The sequence below is a fragment of the Lutjanus erythropterus genome, chromosome 6, assembly GCF_056507025.1.
Source record: "Lutjanus erythropterus isolate fLutEry1 chromosome 6, fLutEry1.hap2, whole genome shotgun sequence".
Lineage (NCBI taxonomy): Eukaryota > Metazoa > Chordata > Actinopteri > Lutjaniformes > Lutjanidae > Lutjanus > Lutjanus erythropterus.
Window position 1 is genome coordinate 14,510,069 of NC_139322.1, and position 20,733 is coordinate 14,530,801.

Genomic DNA, 20,733 nt, shown 5'->3' on the forward strand with positions numbered 1-20,733 from the left:
GAACGACGACCGTGAACATTTCACAAAGTCATCGATTTGCACCACACTTTCACCTTCCTGCCGGAGCTCTGCCCCTCGGCCCAGTCACATGACTCCCTGTGGTTAAAGCTTTCTTTGGACCGAAGCTGGAAGTAAAAGAGATCAGCCACTATCTCAGAACCACAGACAGACCGAGACGTTCAATCACCTATTATGCCACAACGAAACCAGAACGAAGCATGTAATAAAATTATAATTACTGGTACGCTAAAGGAACTTGAGAATCTGAGGAACGTATTCATGCATGAATATGTGCGGTACACATGGAAACAAGACAGAGATTTAAGCCAGTGAGTGTCAGGGGCAGATTGCCTGTGAAGGACTCAGTGGAGACCCATGAAGGTCTCATATTCATTAAGATGACTGATCCCCATGTATGGTATTAGATCATGACAAGACAGGGCAATTCAGCCCAGTGTTACGCACCAGCTGCAGAGCACATGTGTCAGAAATGCAAGTGTTAAAGTACACGGGGCTGGAAAGGAATGAGATGGTCCAAAGTGATGCAGACACAGGGTTCAACATTAATGTTTTTATTTTTTATTTTTATCACTTGCCAGTGGGTCAGAAATCTACTTGCCAGTCCCTCCAGAAATTCAACTGATCCCTGTGACTAAAATCTGCATCATAATTAAAAAAAAAAAGCTGCTGTGAAATCAGGCATTTTAGGCCACAACAATCCCACAAACAGTTCACAAAATCATTATGGGACTGACTAGCTTAGCGTCAATTTTACTTGCCCCCGTACAAATGTGCAAATGCAATGTCTATAAAATGTCAGAAAATAGTGAAAAATGTCCATCACAGTTCAAGTTGATGTCTTTGAATGTCTTTTTCTTTGTGAGTCCAAAACCTAAAATATTAATTTTAATATGATATACAGAGAAGCAGGAGTAGGATTTGTCCATATTTGAGAGGCTGAACACAGAAGTTTAATAACAGTTTACTAGTTTCTTTTTATTTTTTGTTTTTTTACTACTTGCCCAGTCAGGCAAGTGAGTTGCTAAGATTTACCAGCCCATCATGACATTTTAGGCAAGCAGGCAATCCTTACTGTTGAGCTCAGAGACACCACCATTATCCATCTAGATTGATAATTGACAGGTTTTGTTCTGAGCAGTTTCATGTAGGAACTATTTTCTTTCTGCAGCAGAATCTATTGGAATCACTTTCTACTACTTTCTATGTTGTTCCTGCATGAAACTGCTCACAACAAGGTCTGTGAATTATCTTGATTAACCAGGTCATGATATCTGAGCTTTGAGCACCACAAGTCAGGTGTCATTTAGTTCCATTATATTTGAAAGAGAAGGCAGACATCTACACAGTCAGTATCTCCAAGACTGGGCAATTCACCCCAAAACAATACAGATGGATAAATAGCACTCCAGGCTCGAGGAAAAATATCTATTTTGGATTTTAGAGTGAAATGTCCCTTTAATTGTGCCTCTGCAGAGAAACAAGGCAGCAGTATGCTTATTCAGCTAAATACTGAAGGTGTTTAGCACTAGGCGAGGGTTGAGTGTGTGCGGAATATACAGCATTATACCTCTATACTATATACAGCTCTATAAAAATACAAACTCCAACCACAATTTAATTTTGTCCATCTTTCTTCAGAGCAGAATTGACACATGATTTCCAAGCTTTCTACACACAAGACTGTAGGACTCACCATCCCAAAAATAACAGCTCAGACCCAGCCGCATCTTGCACACACACACACACACTAGCAATGCCACACACACAAATACACATTGTACCAATCACGCACGAGAACACACTCACACCCACAAATATACGGCAGAAGCTGCGAGGAACTCATGTGCCCAGTACGAGCTGTCACAGCATCCTCCAGAAATGAGTCATTTCTCCCAGCCGCCCGAGGGCTCTCTGAATCCGTCGCTCACATGACTCTGTTGTGATTTTAGTCATAATGGTGGGATCACAAACACACAACAACACTTGGGTTGTATGAAGACACATGGTATCAATCCATACGGGTGAGATTTTAACATCTCATTCACAGAAAAACAAAGGTATGATCCACCTCAGCGCCCCTCCCCAGGAGGAGAAGAGATGTTGTTTACTAAGAGGACAGGATGGGGACATGCAGCAAGCTCTGGATGCCATAGGTGACTCAGCACAGACACTATACAGAGAGGTAGACACCGTGTTTTCCACCACCACCCACTCTTCTGCTGCCTTCCATGAATGGGAGCCCCACCAGCGCCGCCCTAAACAGCATCCACACACATGAACATGCTACTCACATGTCGTAGAGCCGGTAACCCATGGCGGAGCCCGGTCTGCTTGAGTGGGACCCGGGGTCTCCTCGTGTCCGCCTGGGGTCCGTGCTGCTCACCACGGCACGCCACACACTTGGTTTGTCCATCCTGTTATGCTGGTCAATGGGACTCGACGGTGGGATGGCGTGCGCACACGGGGCTCACTCACATTCACTCTCCTTCCTCTCCCTCCCAGTCACAAACACGGGCTGCCAGAGAGCGGTGTGTGTGTGATGTAACGAGGAGCATCCAAGAGGCTGGCGGCCGGTGGGGGGGCTGGTGATGGTGATAAGAGGTGCAGGAGGAGGAGGGACGGAGGAGGGATCATAGACCCAAGAAGCTAAAAGGAGCTGTCCGATGAGAAAGCCCCAGTTTTAAAGGTGGATTGTGGGTAATTCCTCACAGGTGACAGCTCCTGAGAGGCCGCCACTCCAAGCAAAAAGACACAACCTGCAGGAGATTTCACTGCCTCTCATAAACACAGAGAGGCATCTGCGTACGCCTCTCTCCACCCTCTTATCTGCTCTGAGTAGTACAGTCCTCAGCAGGGCCACATGATTGGCTCCTTGGTCTCCATAGAAACAGGAGGATGTGTCAGAGGTAGGGCTCATTATCATGCCTTCTCTCCCCTCCCTCCCATTTTATTTTCACTCCCTCTCTCCTCTCCTTCTTTCTCTTTTCCAATTTCTCTTCTTCTCACATACTCACCACCCCTCCACCCTCCACCCTCCATCTCCATCTTTCCCTCTTCTGGAATCAATGCACTTTTCCTCTGTAGTGTCTTTCAAAACAGATTAGGCTTTCCAGGCTAATGAGGAGCAGTGCAAACAGGTAAAGATGCTGCAGCTGGTTAATTATGTCTGCAGATAAAAACACTAAGAAAGAGATGAGATCATGGTAATCAGCAGGAAAACAAGACCTTTGGTCAAGGAGTTACAAACTGTGCACGCACAGTTCTGGACTTCATATTGTCAGAAACACAAAGTTAGTGAAACAGAAAATGTGTGGCTTGCACAGACATTGCATCATGTGCAATTGATGCCAAAACCAGAAAGGAAGTGTGAAATATTAAGCAGACATAAGGCAACATTACTGAAGATTCCATCTTAATTCAGGGGCAGAGATGTACGTTTTGGCTCCGCTGCAGATTTTGGACTAGGAATGTTAATGATTAATCATTTAATCAACATTATGACATTAACTGAAGAAAAAAATATATGTACCATTTCTCTGGAACTCAAAGGTTTTCTCAGTTTGTTTTGGTCTGCCTTGTTAGTCTAGAAATTACAGTAACTGTCTCTCATTTGACATTGAGCAGCTGTATTGTTTTATTACCGCTTGCTTAAATTGTTTGTGATTTATGAAATAATGTTTCACATAGCTCATGCCATTGTGTGTTCAAAAATTACTGCTGCAGTCCTAGCAGCAAGTTGAACCCACAGACCGCATATGAAATCGGTTGTAATACTATTTAATACATGGTCTACGGTTAAAGCAAGTTGTTTCCCACCATCCCCTCCTTTACAGACGTGAAGAAGCTCACTCAGGTTGCAGGAATGCTGCAGGACAACAAGACAAGTATTAACATTATAAATTGATAATAACAAGCGACGACAAGTCCAACACTGTAAGTTGATCAGCTGTTTATAACTGTCAATGTTCTATCAATGTAAAGCTAAGCCTATTATACTGAAAACAAAGTATTTGTTTGGAAACCAGTCATAAACATCTTGGGTGGCGCTAAGCCCAGGATGTAGTGCTGCTGCAAAACAATGCAGAGGGGAAACTTGTTTTGGTGGGACATTTGCACGTTGGGAGTCCTGGCTACAGTCACATGATATACATCCCAGGTGCTCATTTGCCAAATTCAGCATCTAGGGTTGCGGCTCAGGGGTTGTTCTTGTTTCATGGGGACTTTGAAAATGTGAAAAACAATGCCGCTTGAAACAAGCAACCAACTTACATCCACAGTGTGCATCCGGTGAGTCCGGGTACTGAATCTCTCATGACATATTATGGTCATTTTATGATAAATTACAGTTTTCTCCTTTAATTATTTAATCAGTTAAGGAAAATGGAGAAAATGGACAAAATTTACAATACTAAATGTGTACAGCTGTCACTGTGGCTTCTTACGTACCTACTGTGAAATAAATGGTGCTGTTGTTGACACCTTAACCAGGTAATTACAGCATCCAAAGTGGGACGGTAGGCACGCAGATGAGTGTCTATGGAGACGAGCTCTCATCAGGACTTCATAAAGCCACACACACACACATGCAGAGTGCACAAACACACACACAGAGTGAAGAGACAGAGACCCTGGGCCGATGGCTCAAAGTCTCCAGGGGAGGATGCGTTTCATCTCTGGCAGACTCGACGGCACACAGCGCTGTCGATGTATCGAGTGTTAACGCCAAGGTGACTAGTACTAGCAGACCTTTGTCTTTTTTCTTAATTAACTTGTGTAGCAGCAAATTGTATATGTGCATCATCTCACTGCAATTACACAGGCTGTGTACGTTCTAATTATTAAGCACAGGTGCTGATCCCTCCAGCTGACATGCGCCTGTTGTCACTGAGCCATTTGTATGTGCATGAGTGTATGTGCGCCTGCTTTTGCACACTTGTTCATGTACATGTGTGAGTGGTTCACTATATATTAGGACTCCAATATTGCCCAGCACCTCATATCCATATATCCATGGCAAGATTTTTATATTACTCAGACTGACATGAAATTTTCTGTGTGCTCATGCTCCCCAGATGAAAGATAAAGTGTCTGTTCTCTTTCTATTGTGAAAGGTTTGTTCTGATTATTTAAGTGTGGCTGTGTGAGGCATTTCTCCATTGCCAGTGTATGAGCTACAATCGATGACTGTCAATACGCCCCCAGTTTGAAGAAGCAGAGAGGGGCACCAGCACGGGTTCAGCAACAAAATGTGTTTTAGCCACTTAGAAAAGGTCCACCTCAGAAATCAATATCAGTTCTAGAGTACGTTGTATCTGGAATATTTTCACTGCTTCACTTTGCTGTCAGACAGCCTTTTTTGACTGGAAGCCGAGTCAAATACTGTTTTCTTTGAACCAACCAAATTCCATGGGTGAAATTAGTCATTTTACCTCGCAGAGCACAGGAGTTGTCGGTCTGCCACCGCCTCGATTAGTTAGTTTGTTCGTGTTATTGTGTGACTTTGGTGTGATAAAAGCATAGTTCAGATTCATCAAAGTCACACGATACTGCAAACAAACCAAAAGATCAAGGCAGAAGTAGACCAGCGACTCCCATGCTCTATGATGTAAAATGACTAATTTCACCCATGGAGTTTGGCTGCTTTGGAGAGAGAGATACTTAGCTATTTCAAATGGGAAAAAGTGAATATAAGCAGATGGATACCAAGATAAAGCAGTGAAAATATCCTAAATATAGCATGCACTTAAACTGATATTTATTTTTTTGATTGACCTTTTTGAAGCAGCAGGTGTAACTTTCATTGCTGGAACTCATCTCTGATCTCCAAACTGGGGTCACGCTGTCCTGCACTACCAACAAGTACTCCAGACAAACCCACATCTCTTTAAGCAATCCATGAATTTTCCTTTTGCACCACCTTCATTTTAATAACCCCAGTATCTTTCTTCTGAGTACAAACTTGAGATTTTAGCCCTTTCACACAAAGCTCTGAGGTCAACGCAACTGGCATTTCTATTCAATATTTTCAACTGTTGGATGTACTGCAGATTGCAGCCGATAACTAGCAGACCTTCGGACTTTAAGACCTGTAAACTCCTCATTCCTCAGTGGGATTTGTAATGTCACCTACTGTATAGAGCACAGAGACGATTCATTAGTGAGGTGTTCCAATAAAACTCAGCTCTGTTTACTGTGTGTGTGTGTGTGGGTGTGTGTGTGTGTACATGTGCGCGTGTGCATGCATGGTGAAAGGTTGTGGGGGGAGGGGCTCTGACAGGGGCAACGGTGAGCTCCATTCTGTTCAACATGGAGTGTGTGTATCTGCAAACCCTGAGCAGAGCGTTAGCAGTCCGAGCACACACACACAGACAGAGGAGCAGAGCGGTGAGCACGATGCTCTTTCAAATTGACAAATAACCTTAAATTCATGGTTTCAGTGGTACCTTTTTCAATTCAAACCAACAGACTTTAATGCATCCACACATGTATGCACACGCACAATTATAAGGGCTGAAGGTGATGTTTAAAATGCCATTTTATTTTCCCATCTAACTTGGCCCTGCACACATCAAGACACATTGCTGTGTGGCCTTTAAGATGTACAAATATTGTATACGTTAGCCCTCTAGCACAAACCCCTCCACTCTCCTCTGCCACCATATGGCCCCTTTTAATCCAGCTGGGCTTGGTGTACGATGTGGGCTGCTGGACTATAGCAGCAGGATTTTGTGGAGGACTGTGTGCAGAAGGCTCTTCAGTCTGGCAGCACACAAAACACACACGAAACACAGATACACGTGTGTTACATTCACACACACAAGATTCACACTGGAGAAGCTTTTACTGTCATAGGAAATGCATACTGATGAAGTCCAAACTCCTCGCCACATGTCTGTCCTCTCGAAGAAGGAGCCAACTGGAGAATTTGCATAAAAAGCCCACATTCACTAAATGTAATTCATGATTTTTATTCTGTTTTATAATCAGTGTAATGCAGCATAATACAATACACTACAGTAAGTCAATGAAAAAGAGAGAAGAAGAAATCAAAAAGAAGGTTCAAAGCACATTTACAAATAATATGGTAGGAATATTTTCAATCTTTTGTGTTTCTTTCTTTATGTACATTTAAAAAATTAGAAAAGACTTCATAAAACCCTAACCCTAATTATTAGTCCTCGCTATTAATAATTCGAAAAAGGTAATGTCTGTCATCAGCTTTAACCGTTAATCAAAAATAAGCCTCGTCTGACTTCCAGTGACAAAGAACAATCCTTGAAGCAGCAATAAATCCTGCCAGTACAAGTCCAAACTGTTGATTGAATGTATCTGGTGGTACCCATCACCTAAAAAGCACAGCCGCAGAGATTCTGGCAATGGTTTATGCAACCAGTCATTTGCACATTCACTAAATGTAAGAAAACCAGTCTAATAGCATATCTGAAGTGCTACCTGAAGCTTTCCATGGTTTAGACGTCCTAAAATCAGCTTAAATTAATTATAGTCATGGAACAGGGAATACAAGGAGTACAAGGAACATTAAGCTGGTGGGTCCAGTGTACAGACACAGACACACAAACACACACACACACACACACACACACACACACACACACACACACACACAAGAAGGTGATTGCATGATCCCTTTCAGGCTTATGGCTGGCAGAGATGGTAATGATCAGAAAATAAGTGAAATGACTTTACATATGAAAAGACTGACGATTGTTGCTCAAAAACAACAACAAAAAATAAAAAAATAAAAAAATAGCAAAATAAAATTATCAATCACAATTATCACATATGTCTCATTCCAAATTATGATTTGCATGAATAACATAGGATTACATTTTTAACCACACTTAGCCATGATAATTGTTTATACCTCTGATACACGTTAACACGACAGGATCAATGAAGATGATGAAGAAATAATCTGTTTGCTCAGTTCTTTGAAATATTAACAAATGTTAAGAAGTAAATTATCTGATGCAACACCTGGTAATTAGGTTTTAGTGACCATGGTGGATTGTGGGTAATGCCCATTATCTTTATGATGTAAACGTTGATTGCACAGTGTGATGGCTATAGAATAAAGACGCCATCCATGTTTAGACTGGTTTCCTGTAAGCCTCACTTTCATCTGTCAACCACCTGGCATGGATAACGTCTCCATTATAGCATGCATATATGAACAATCTTGTGCTTTTTCCTTCTATTTTCTTCTAAATTTACTCCCCAACACCAACCCCTGCTCTAATCACTTGTTTGTGCAAAGCGATAGACTAACGGTGCTCACACTATGTTATTACTAAGCAATAAACATTATTACACAGGCTTTCAATTTACCTCTTCAGTGAACAGGCTTCTTTCTTCAGTCTTATTTCCAAAGTGGTGTTTATAATTTCTCAATGGAGTCAGGCTCTGAAGAAACAAACGATCAGTTGTGAAGATGTTGTCTATGTGACAGTGGCAAAAATAATAGCACTTGGAAATGCTAGAAGGAGAGTTAAAACGTTGTCTGTTTCCACTTTAAGCAAAAACATCCCAAATTCACTGATTCTTCAGCTTCTTAAATGTGATTATTCACTGTTTGTTTAGTCTTGATTATCTTTGGGCGTTGCATTATTAGTCTAGCAAAAATTTGCACTCTTAAACTCTACATGTGATTCGTGTGACGGACAATATTTTCTGACATTTTTTAGACTTCATAAGCAATGGGTTCTTAAAATAACAATTCTGGTAGATTAATCAATGATGGAAATAATAACTAGATGCAGAGATGAGTATTAGTTTAGTTGTTGCTGTATAAATCTGTCATTGTAAAAACAAGAGACAAAAAAAACCTTTAAAAGTTGCTCAGCAGGAATGGAAAATCACAGAATTTCCTGACAGAGCTCGTTTCTAACAGAACTGGCTGTCAGTGTCTGCTGAGTTGCCTTAGCTGATATAAAGACAGATAACAGAGATACACAACTGCTGGAGGTCACAAAACAGCAAGTTCTGTTCGCTTGAACTGAACAAAACTGATGCAGCACTTTATTCCCATCAAAGTGCTTTCTGTTTTCCCTCGTCTTAGCGTGGCTAGCTTTCTTGGATCTTATGTAGCTCTAACAAGAGAAACTGTATGTTCTTGATGCAGCGATTTTCTATGTGTCTGCAGTATATGTAGAAACAACAGCACTGGTGGAACTGACTGCGCCAAACAGCAGGAAACATTATTTAGTCCTCAGCTGAGCTGCTCTGCAGGGGTCCCATCTTGTCTGTTGAGACTTCAGCCCACTTCAAACAGATCAGAAAGAGAAAGAGTGACAAAGAGAGAGAGAGAGAGAGTTGCAAGAGAGAGCCGACAGCACTGTGACCTGCACACCACAAGATGGCAGTGCATCACCTCTTCTGCATGAACAAGGGCCACCTAGTGAGATCAATACCATTACTAATGTTGGGAAAACATTTCCCTCAGGAGGGTTATTGTTAGGCCACACATGACAGACCAAATAAAGAAAAGCATGGTTAATTTAGCACCATTAATCAGACATATGCAAATCCAACAAAACTGTTTTTAAGCAATCAGAAAAATGACAGTTCACGAATACCTGTCAGCCAAAATAATAACAAACTTTATGTGCTTTATCACACAAAACTATAGTTAAAATGACAAACATCACATGTGTTACTGTAGGCCTGCATACACTTATTTCAGCATTGTTTTGTTCACTTTTCAGTAAAATACACAGAATAAGTTTTTTTCCACAAAAACATTTTTCTAACCACTCCAATTAGTGTCAACAACTGGAAAAACTGAACTCCCCTGAGACGGTGACCTCGCCACCCTGTGTTGGAGATGAGGGGCGAGAGGTTTAGTTTCCCTGCTGTTTTTTCCATGTAACAGGGCAGCACAGCCTCTCTGTAGCTCTCTGGCAGAGGGCACAGCGCTGTGCAAAGGCTCCTTCTGTCACTGACTTGGCCTGAAGCCTGAGAACATCAGAGGCAGAAGACAGACGAGCTTTTCATAGCAGGCCAAACAAAGAGCTGTCTCTCTGCCTCTGACTGTGAAGTACAGACAGAGCTGCTTCTTGACCCTTCCAGCCTGCGCTGAGGCTCTTTGCTGCCATTGCACAAGTTTAGACTCCTTGATAAGCTGGTGTCAGTAATACTGATGTGAAGCTGTAGCGGCACCAGCACTCCTGAGACACACACCTGGTATCTCCACTGGTGGAAGAAGTACTCAGCTCCAGTTCAGCCCCAGAAGTACTATCAACAAAACTAAGTATCAAAAGCATAAGTACTCGGTGTGCAGAAAAATCCCCCTGTGACTGTTTTTTTTTTTTTAGCTGGTCGATGTGCAGGGAGCTTTTACTATTCTGTATACTACTCAGTAATCTGGTCCAGTGGTTTCAGACCCAGCTGTCAGGCTCTCTCCAAAAGGTCACAAGGTGATTCGAAATTGTTGTGAGATAATAAAATGGGTTGGAAAGAAGGAAAAAAGTTCTGCCTCACAAATTTGTGTTTTTTTTAGCTTTCCTCTAATCTTTGTTTTATGGTGGGAATACTGGATCACTTTCCCCATCTAAATGTTTTTGTAAGGGATCACAAGCCAAAATCTTTATCTAACAGGGAACTAGTAACGATACCTGAAAAATAAACATAGCAGTCAATTGATATTTGTTTTTCAGTGGCTGATGTTGATGCAGATATTTAGAAAGCAGGACAGCTGATGCTGATATATAATGCTGATATCAAAACTCATTGTTCAATGCACATCACCTGCACGGGGAGGGGTGGCATGCAGCGAAGGACTGCAGGCTGGAGTTGAACCCTCAGCTTCTGCAGAGGACTGAAAGCCTCGATACATGGGCGCACACTCCACCAACAAAGCCACTAGGACGCCACAGCCACTCAGGGTTTTAAATCAGATTTTCATTTAGGATGGGAGAAATGTGTTAACATTTAAAAAAGATGATGGTGACTGAGAAAGTTTAGGGAACTCACCATGATTAATCGGTCTATCACTAAAAAGTACAGTATTTCCCTCTGAAATGTACTGGAATTGACTTAAAAAGCAGCAAAAGTTGGAAATACTCAAGTAATTGTACTGTAAAAATACTGTACTTAGGTAAATGTGTGTTTCTCCATTACCTTTATATTCACACACACCAAACATAACACCCTTCACCATATGTTTATTATTGTTGTGTTTCAGTGATAAAGGTCTTTCTACTCAGCATCCAGGGCCTCGACTGACTGTGTCAGAGGTCACAGATTATCATCAGGTTCATCTCATCTACATCAACTTGCTTTGTCAGTACCCGAGTTTACACCACGGCAGCAACCAACAATTGTTTTCACTGTCGATAATTATGTTGATTATTTTCTCAGTTAAGCAGTAAGTTGTTTGGCCTATAAAATGTCAGAAAATGATGAAAAATGTAGATTAATGTTTCCCAAAGCCCAAGAGGATGTCCTCAAATGTCATGTTTTGTCCACAACCCAAAGATTTTCAGTTTACTGGCACAGAGGAGTAAACAAACCAGATAATATGCACGTTTAAGCTGAATTTTGACTTTTTTTTTATAAAAAAAAAAAAAAAACCTAAAACCTAATACTGCTGTTTTGACTTCAGACACCAAATACACATAAAGGGTCTGTGTGGGAAACAACAGTAAAATTCCCTAAAACAACGGTGTCTCTGAACCACCTCTTTAACCAAATCACACACACTTTAAGTATTATATGTGATCTCCTTTTCTCTAATCTCTACAAAAATACTACTTTTGTAACATTAAAGGTTCTGTAACTATAGCCGAAAAATTAATATAGTGAAGTAAAAACCATTAGTGGTCAACTGATAATGGTTTTTCAATGACCAATGTCGATGCAGATATTTAGAGAGCAGGGCAGCCAATCGAAATTGATCTCTTTAACCAAATCATACACATTTAAGGTATTCCGTTAGCTCCTTTTGAAAACTAACTAATTTCTACTCACTGAGCCTCCCCTGAAACAGTTTGGAGGCTCCCTGCTATGAAAACCTCTGGATTAATCAATTATTGAAATAGCTGGTGAATCATTTAATACAACAAACCAATTAATTGATTTATCATTGCAGCTCTACTATTTTGTGTTCTAATTAATAATAAGAATAATAAATAATTTGCCTTCATTCTCTTAATAGTCCTACTTGACTGATACAGTATAGAGTAAAATAAAAAAGGTAGAATGAAAAGCTAGTGCAGAGCTCCTTGATCAGCTTGTGTGTCTCATTTATGCTTCTATTGGCCCATTCTATTCTAACAATCCAATCCCTCTGTCATCCGCACTTTCTGCTCCTCACCCGCAGGAGATTTCTTCCCCACACACAAACAGATCACACATTCAGCCACAGCAGCAGCAGCAGCAGCAGCATCTTGTTAATATCTCATTGCACATACATGCTGACAAATCCCTCCTTTTGAGTAGCGGAGCTGAAAAAGCAGCTGAGAACAAGTGATCATGCTCTCCACTCTTATTTCCTGGGGAATAGTGTGCTACACTCCTTGCTCCCTCACCTCAATCCTTGCGAGGCGAGCCCCCCCCCCCCCGCCCTCCGCTCGAGCTGAGCGGCGATACAGAACACAGAATTGCAAATGCATCGTATCAGACTGGGAGATAGATCTGAGGCGCTCAGTGGCCCCTTGCATGATATTACTGTGGCATGGAGCTGATGAAAGGATAAGCTGTGCGAGACAGTCGTACAGTACCACTAATCTCTCACTATATCTACTTTACCAGGGAAAGTGACAATGGTAATAGAGTGAAAGCAGAGCATTGGATGAGAAAAAAAGGATGTTTTCACTGGGCTCGAGGTGCATCCGCTGCGCTTGTATCACCTAAAGGCTTTCAAAATCACACTGTCACACATGATTTTGTCGCTATAGACACCTGGGTCTCTTTTCATTACTGCTGAAGGGAGGAATTCACTTCAGGCACATTGAACATTACACAAACTCCTGCCTTTCTGAACAAGGACACACAAAAAAATACACATTTGTTATAATTAAGCTGCTTTTTCATGCATACAAGAGTTTTTTTTCCATCTGTTGGGGGAAAAAGGAATTAATATTTCACAAGTGTGCCATGTCTTTAGCTGTCAGCATGTTGTAGATAATGTCACGGCCAGTTACTGAGAGGGTCTGCAGGGCAATGAGTGACTCAAGGGTTTAAGGTTGAAGCTGCTTGTGAGACGTGTGTCTGTTGGACTGATGGCAGTGTGTCAAAGGACATCTTGGTAATTAAGATTCAAAACTATGAACTATGATTGAAAGTAATCTCATGGTTCAACAGTGATTCACTGCTCTTGCTTTTGAATAACCAAAGAACAAACTGAATAGAGATTTATCTAAACAATTAGTTGCGTAACATCTTCACAGCTCACAGACCTTGAACAAATGTAAGGTACATCACATTCTTTATATTCTGTGTTTATTAGGTGACGTAATCTTCTGTGTAGGCCTGCAACAGGTAATTCTTTTCCTTTTTATGGAGGCTGATATCTCCAAAATGCTGCACATCAAAAACAGGCCAGGGGGAAAATATGCATTTTTAATTTTGGGCGTTAACTCTTAAAATGTTTTACAATTTTAGCCATTATGAATGAACCAAACAAAGCATAGTGGTCGTGCACATCCAAAAACCATTTATGGCAGGTGCTGGACCAAAAGAAGAAAGCAATGAAAATATGGAAAAAACGGGTCAGCAAAGCGAAGCTCCTCTGAGTGCAATTTATTGGCTCATCCACAAGTGACGTTTCGAGCTGCTGCTCCTCTTCAGACTGTCTGGAGTCTGAAGAAGAGCAGCAGCTCGAAACGTCACTTGCGGATGAGCCATTATGAATAAAACATTTTCAATTATTGTGACAATACAAATTTACAGTACGTAAATTTTACTAATAAAACTAACTGGGAAACATGTGTTTTAATATTTGTAAACAAACATTTTGCAGTGAAGCACAACCGAAAGTCAAATTCATTTTGGTGCAGCGTCGATTTAAATTTATCCAGAGTCTTTAAATAGCAGAGGGACTCAAACTTCATATGAACCACAGCCAATACTCTCTCAACTGAACGCTGGCCAGCCTTTATTGTATTGTGTCATGATCCCTCAAAACTGTTTATGTGTGGCGTGACTGTCTGAATGCAAAACAATGAAGGCGGACACACACACACACACACACACAGTCAGGCATTTCTCCCTCGGCCAAAAGGCTCAAAAACAGAACTGAGTGAAGTGAAAGGCACAAAGAGCCTCACATTCTCCTCTGTTACTTAGACTCAAAGCAACTTATCATAAGCCACGTGGCCGTATGGAGTCCAGAATCAAAACTGTGTGTTTTCCAGTGATCGGGCTTCATAGCGCAGCACGGAGCCTGTAATTAACTCTCAGAGAATGTGATGACGAAACAGAAGCTGGGAACTTCAAAGATGAGCGAGAGCTTTCCCAAGAGTTCAAACACATTATGGAAGTGGGCCCTCTGTTTCATAGGCCTATTAAATCATTGTGCAGTGGTGATTTCCCATCTGGTGAAATCAAAACTTTACAATACTAACAGCAGTAAATAAAAAGGGCCAATAAAGAAAGAATTCATACCACTGGCTGTATTTTATGGGAAGCGGAAGACACTTTCATTGCGGCTTTTTTTTTTTTTTAAAGCGATACTAACTCTTGCGCACAACAACTGCTCCTTCATTTACCAAGGACTGTTTGCTGCCACATACAATAAATGTTTACGGTGTCGTTAAGCCCTTTTTCCAAATGACCTCAGATATTCTCAAGGCCTTACAGCAGCAGAGGAATACACACAATGCAGCATTCATGCACTTACATATGGTAATACTTCTCCATTTCTACTGCGCGTTTCACTTGTCCACCACATTCATCCCTGCGGCTACGTGACAGCCTCGTGAGCCGCCTTCCTGCCTCCGACCGTCAGCAAATAACACGCTGGGTGTTTGCAGGAGGCAGGCTGGGGGTCTGTGATCCCACAAACGCAGGCCATTCCCAGGAATCAATAGGCTCTGCAGTGGTATTATTAGAGAGCCTGGAGATAATCACAGGTTCTGTTCTCAAATAGTCATTCACCATAATGAATACCATTAGGCATCTGAATTATTTAGACGTGAAATGGAGCTCCTGGTTCAGCACTGTTCTGACGGTCAGAGGCCAGAACAGAGCAGAGAACACAAATAAACGGAGCAGTGCAACACTAGCAGCTTTACGGCCTTTTGGTAATACCACGGGGGCTTTAAGAGAAGGACATAAATGCTTGCAGAATGATTTACACTTCACCATAACCCCCCCAGCTTTACCTTTACCTCTGTAAAACCCCTGCATGTATCTTTTAATCAGCGTTAACTTTTATTGACTAATCATTTCCGTCATAGCGTTCGACAAGACACAATCTACTTAACCTTTTTTGTTAATGAATAGAAACAAGATGAAAATTTTAGGGATGTAATGAGGAAGAGGTCTGATGTCTTTCTGTGGAAGGGAGGTTGGATAGATAGACCATTCTTAGGTCCCGCCCCTTTTGCTCTATGCTACAATTACAGTTCAGGAAGCTTGGTACCTTGGTCAACTTCTTAAGTTCGCTAATGGTCGCAAAACCCTTGCTAATGAGCTAGCTCAGAGAATTTTTTTTTTTTTTTGTGAAATAAATGTCAGCATGATAGCATTAGAAAATTTTTGTGTATTTCCCTCCATAAATCATATTCATCTGACTTTGTTTCACTCTATATTTCTCCCCACGGGGGTGTGGATGACCTTTTCAAAATAAACGAGCCGGGCACATACCATGAAAAAGTACAGTAAACAGGAAAGGATGAAGCTGAGCGAGGTACTGAGCCTGCTCAAGCTGTAATTGAAGCACAGATTGAAAAGGGGCGGGACTTTATTTAAATAGCACGTTAGACTTTATCGTAACTGTTGTTAATGTTCGAATATTTAGTCAACTAAAACCAGGGTTTCCCCCTGCAAAAGCCCGGTGGCAAGTTTCTTGTGATGGTGGATGGCACCTAAGCGTCTTTTTTGACGTAGGCTGGAAACAGACTTTAGGTTGGGCCCTACGATATTTGTGATAACATAATCGCAGCTGCTATCATGGAATTGAGCATTTATTTCATACGGCCCTAGATTAAGTCATTGCCTAAAGCCGACTGTCACACTGCGTAGTAATATTATCAAATCTCCAATGTACAGTCTTGGAATGCTGCTTTCAAAAGAAACAAAAGTAATTTAATTGATTCTTTCTTGACTTATTAAAATGGTCTTTCAAACTGACAAACAAATGTGTCAGATGTTTTTTTTTCCAACCATTATATCTGTGTTTCCGACCAAGCCAAAATTCAGATGACCCTAATACAACTCAAAATAAATAATTAAATAATTAAATAAAATTAGTCAAAAGACCATGGATAAAACTAAAAATTACTGACTACTAATCAAGTTAGATGTGTTTTTCTAATTGAGGAGAGAGAAAAAGAGAGGCACAGATAGACAAACAGGGTGAAGGATACAGAGAAGCAGATGTTTTCATAATTGAGTAGAAGAAAAAAGAGAATATCTGGAGAGAAAAAAGGAATCAAAAAAGAGGCGTGAAGTGAGGATAAAGGAATAGGAGAGCATCTTGGGTATTTAAAGGCGTTCATTCAGCCTTGAGCTGGGCTTGATGGGTGCAGAGAGGTCTTAACTCTGGACAGGACTGAACTGGAAGGCAGCTGCAGGCAATGAATACAGCAGCCACTGCACAGGCAAAACCATAGTCGGTTAGAACATGTCTTTTTTCTTTATGTGGTTTAACAGTACTGAGGAACTGCCATTGACAGATGAAGCCGTTTTTTCCTCTATTGATGAGGTCATCTTTATCCCTGCATCAGATCTGGTCACATAAAAAAAACAACACCGTTGCTTTTATACCAGTTCCTTTCAAGTTGCAGCCACATGCCTTCAGATAAATTCAGATTCTTTTCCACTCAGTAGACCGTATATAGAGCAATTATCCTGTCTCACAATAAGCCGCAATCCCGCATCCCTATTGGTCCGACTGACTGCTCCACTTTCACTTTCTCAACCTGACATGAACACACTTCCTGCTTTCACCTCTCACTGCTGCACAGCTCTCCACACACAGCAGACACGGGAAGACAATACAGGCCAGCAGAGAAGCGGAAATGAGAAGACGTTACAATAGCTACAAAACCGGGCATATTTTTCACAGTGGGTTTCCTTTTATAATGGACTCCTGCACAGCTGTAAGGGAGGAGGACATGGGGGACATAACTGTGACTGAAAGAGAAGTGTGAGATACAAAAGAACATGAGAAGTGAGAGAACCTCACAGCCTTCATAATCTATTGTAATGCTGACATTATGTTCTGTAGGTAGACACCGGGCCTCATGCAGGAAACCATTTACCAACAAATTTTCCCTCATTTCTGTTAGTACCCACTGATTTTTGGGATTCGCCAAAGTTTCTTATTTTTGTTCTCATGAGAGGAGATTTTACATGTGGGTGAGAGAACTCTTACAAAGATGAGAGAAAAACACAGAAGGAAACACAAGCATATTGATAATTATTATTTTAATAGTGATTACTTCATATCGGGGATGTAACAATATATTGAATATTGGGATATTATGATAAAAAAAAAAGTCTCAAGACTGCAACGGACCATGACGACACATACCATGATATTGTATAGTTAATCATCTTATTTTATTATTTCTATTTTATTTTATAAAAGGACTGTTTTTTTTTTTTTTTTTGACTATTTGACTATTTTCCACATACATAATCCAAGCATTAATTGCCAAACACGATTCATTTTTTGCATGTAATTAGGTCATGGCAGACTACTTTTAGTTTATTTCATGAAGGAAGGAAAGCAGAAGCGGTTTGAGTTAAAAGTAGGGTTGCAGATTTTGTGTATTTTCCTTAATCGATAGCTGAAAATTCTTAAGTGATTATTCATTAATAATTAATAAGTTATAAATCTTTCTCTCTTTTCTTTTCTCTCTTTTTTAAATTTTAAGTTACATTTCTGTATTCAACAAGTGACCAAACAAAACAATAGTTACTGCTATTTCTGTACTAATGATTGATACATTTTTCATTGGTAAAATTTTTAACAGCAATTACTCAATTAATGATTAATTATTTTTATTAGATAAAAGGAAAAGCAGAATTTATACAGACCATATGACATTTATTATTAAGGTCATTTTTTCACATTTTAATTGTTATTTGTTTTTTAATATCTTGATAAACATCATATCATGCACTTTTTATCATGGTATTATCATACTGTGAGCTTTCGGTATTGTAAAATTATTTTAAAAAATCAGTGTTTTCACTGTTGGTCAGACAAAATTTGATGGTTAAGAACATTTGGTGAACCTGGATTTAACTTCTTTTATTTTCTTCTATGAACAGAAAATAAGGAGAAAATGTAAGAGACAAGTTAAGAGAACGTTCCTGCATGAAGCCCAGTATTTCCCAAAAACAAGAAAGCTGGTCAAAGCAAACACAGCTGCGACTTCTTCAGCCTGGATTCAGGAATATACTCCTACTCCCCTTTTTTGGGGACTGTAACAGATCAAGAAGCCATTTTCATCTCTTTTTATATTGGCGGTTGAGCCACTTTTGAAGCTAACGGCAACTATTAAAGTATCCAATTTATAATTCATCTCTTTTTTGCCTTCTTTCATTTTTATTAATTCCGTTTTCACTGTTGTAACATTTAGCTCTTTTATGCTTTACATTTGATTTCTGCTCTGGGGTCTTCAGGCTCAGATTTATTGAGCAGTGCAGGCAAGTCAAGAATGGAAAGTTATTAAACACCTTGAGGAGCATGTTTGTAGATTTGATGTGGGTTATTCTGATAGAGGTCAAGTAATCTGCCACCTCTGTTCAGGTTCAGATATTCTATTGCACTGGAGACATCGGCACACGCACTACATCCCAGTGATTTAACTGGTAATAACAGCGTGTGCTCATGTGTGAAACCTTGGAGTCACATTAACAGAAACATTTCCCTGTCCAGGGTGCTGAATCCCACAGCCAGTGGAAATTGGTTCCCAATTTTTTTTTTTCCATTATCATCTGGACCATGGTTCAGTCACGTACTTACACCCGCCAAGGTTATGTTTTTGTTGTTCTCTTATATTGCCTGTTTGTCAGCGGGATTACGGAAAAACTACTGGTCCAATTTTCACGTGGCCTCGTTCTACACCCTTCCACCAGCAGCAGGGCTGAAGGAGGAGCCCATTAAATGTTGAAGCTGATCCAAATCACAGGGCGGATACACAAATTATCTTTCACTTTTGTTAACTTTGCACGATTGGCCTCGGCAGCGGTCTATGCTCTCTGAGTGAAATCACCTTAAAATAAGAATCATTTGTGTTTTCGTTACCTTACCTTACCTTATATCTAAGAGGGCAGGAGTCCTCTTCCATGGAGGCTGCCATGTTGCACTGCCATGTTTCTACAGGAACTCAGAACGGACAAACCAAACACTGGCTCTAGATACGGCCTTCGCAACAACCAAGGGGAGGGCAAGGCAAGTTACTGGTAATCTGCAAGATTACTGCTAAATTCTACACACTGGTCCTTTAAAATTGGGGCATATTTAGGTATATTTATCTATTTGGTCGTATGTTTATATTTATATGACAAAAAACATGCAATTTGGTCAGTTAAATGAAATTAGAGTTGAAACTAAATAAATAATTTGATCAAAAGAGAATTAATCAGCAACGATTTTGATAATTCATTGTAACAGTTGTTAGGCTTAGGCAGTATAAAGGTATTACAGTATACCAGTGTAGTAAGAAATCATAAAGGTATGATTTTAAATACTGTCAAAGATCTAATGTGGAGACGCTGAATTGAAGTGGTTATTGCAGTGTGCAGCATGCACCACAAGAGATCAGTCTCTCTCCAGGTGGACAAGGCAGTGCAGCTTAGTTGAGAAATGTATTATCTGGGGGATAAAGTTACAGGACTAACTCTAAAAGAAAAACTCCTCTGTCCCTGTTTGGCAGTATTTTGGAATTAGTTGTGGTGACAAAGGTGAGCCAGCAAACGCTGCAGACCAGTGACTGGTCAAAATAGCGCGGCACTGAGGGTGTAACTTTAGTTGAGAGAGCATGAGAGAAGACAAGTAGCAGTGTGGTGAATGTGGAAAAGGTTTGTCAGTGAATAAAAGCTGCAGCTTCTCAAGAGCAAAGCCCAGCTCCTGAGTATATGTTCTCAACAGCAGGAATACTGTCACTACTGCTGACCTACTGATCTGCTCCGCCTACGTTGGAGAGGTATGATCTTTGGTGTACAGTCCAGTTGAGCTGCGTTACACAAGTTTTACACAAATACCACCATAATACCATATGCCCAAGTAAATGTCAGGAAGGTATGAAAAACAGTTTAATTGTAATATTGCCTGATTTCAGCTTCTCAAATGTGAAGAACTGTTGCTTTTCTGTGTTTTGTACCTGTTTTGTATCTTTACGTTTTGGACAGTTTGACAGAACAAGACATTTAAAATCACATTCGGCTGTGCTGACTTCTGATGGACATTTTTAAAATGTACATTTTTAAAAATATTTTTTGCCTTTCATGACTTTATTGGCAGGACAACTGAAGATATGACAGGAAAGGAGGAGAGTAGGGAAATGTCATGCA

At 40.5% G+C, this 20,733-nt stretch overlaps 1 protein-coding gene across 2 annotated transcripts in view; it reads right to left on the reverse strand.

Annotated features, from left to right (window-relative positions):
- iqsec1a (IQ motif and Sec7 domain ArfGEF 1a) overlaps positions 1–20,733 on the reverse strand; it is a 141,944-nt gene that overhangs the window by 76,808 nt on the left and 44,403 nt on the right. The window contains exon 1 of one of the 2 annotated variants that reach the window (XM_084720727.1): positions 2,313–2,734. The exons of the other annotated variant lie outside the window; for it this stretch is intronic. Within the exon in view, the coding sequence (XP_084576853.1) occupies positions 2,313–2,434 (122 nt within the window). The 5' untranslated portion in view covers positions 2,435–2,734. Of the gene's footprint in view, positions 1–2,312; positions 2,735–20,733 lie in introns of those variants that run through there. 2 annotated transcript variants of the gene reach the window in all.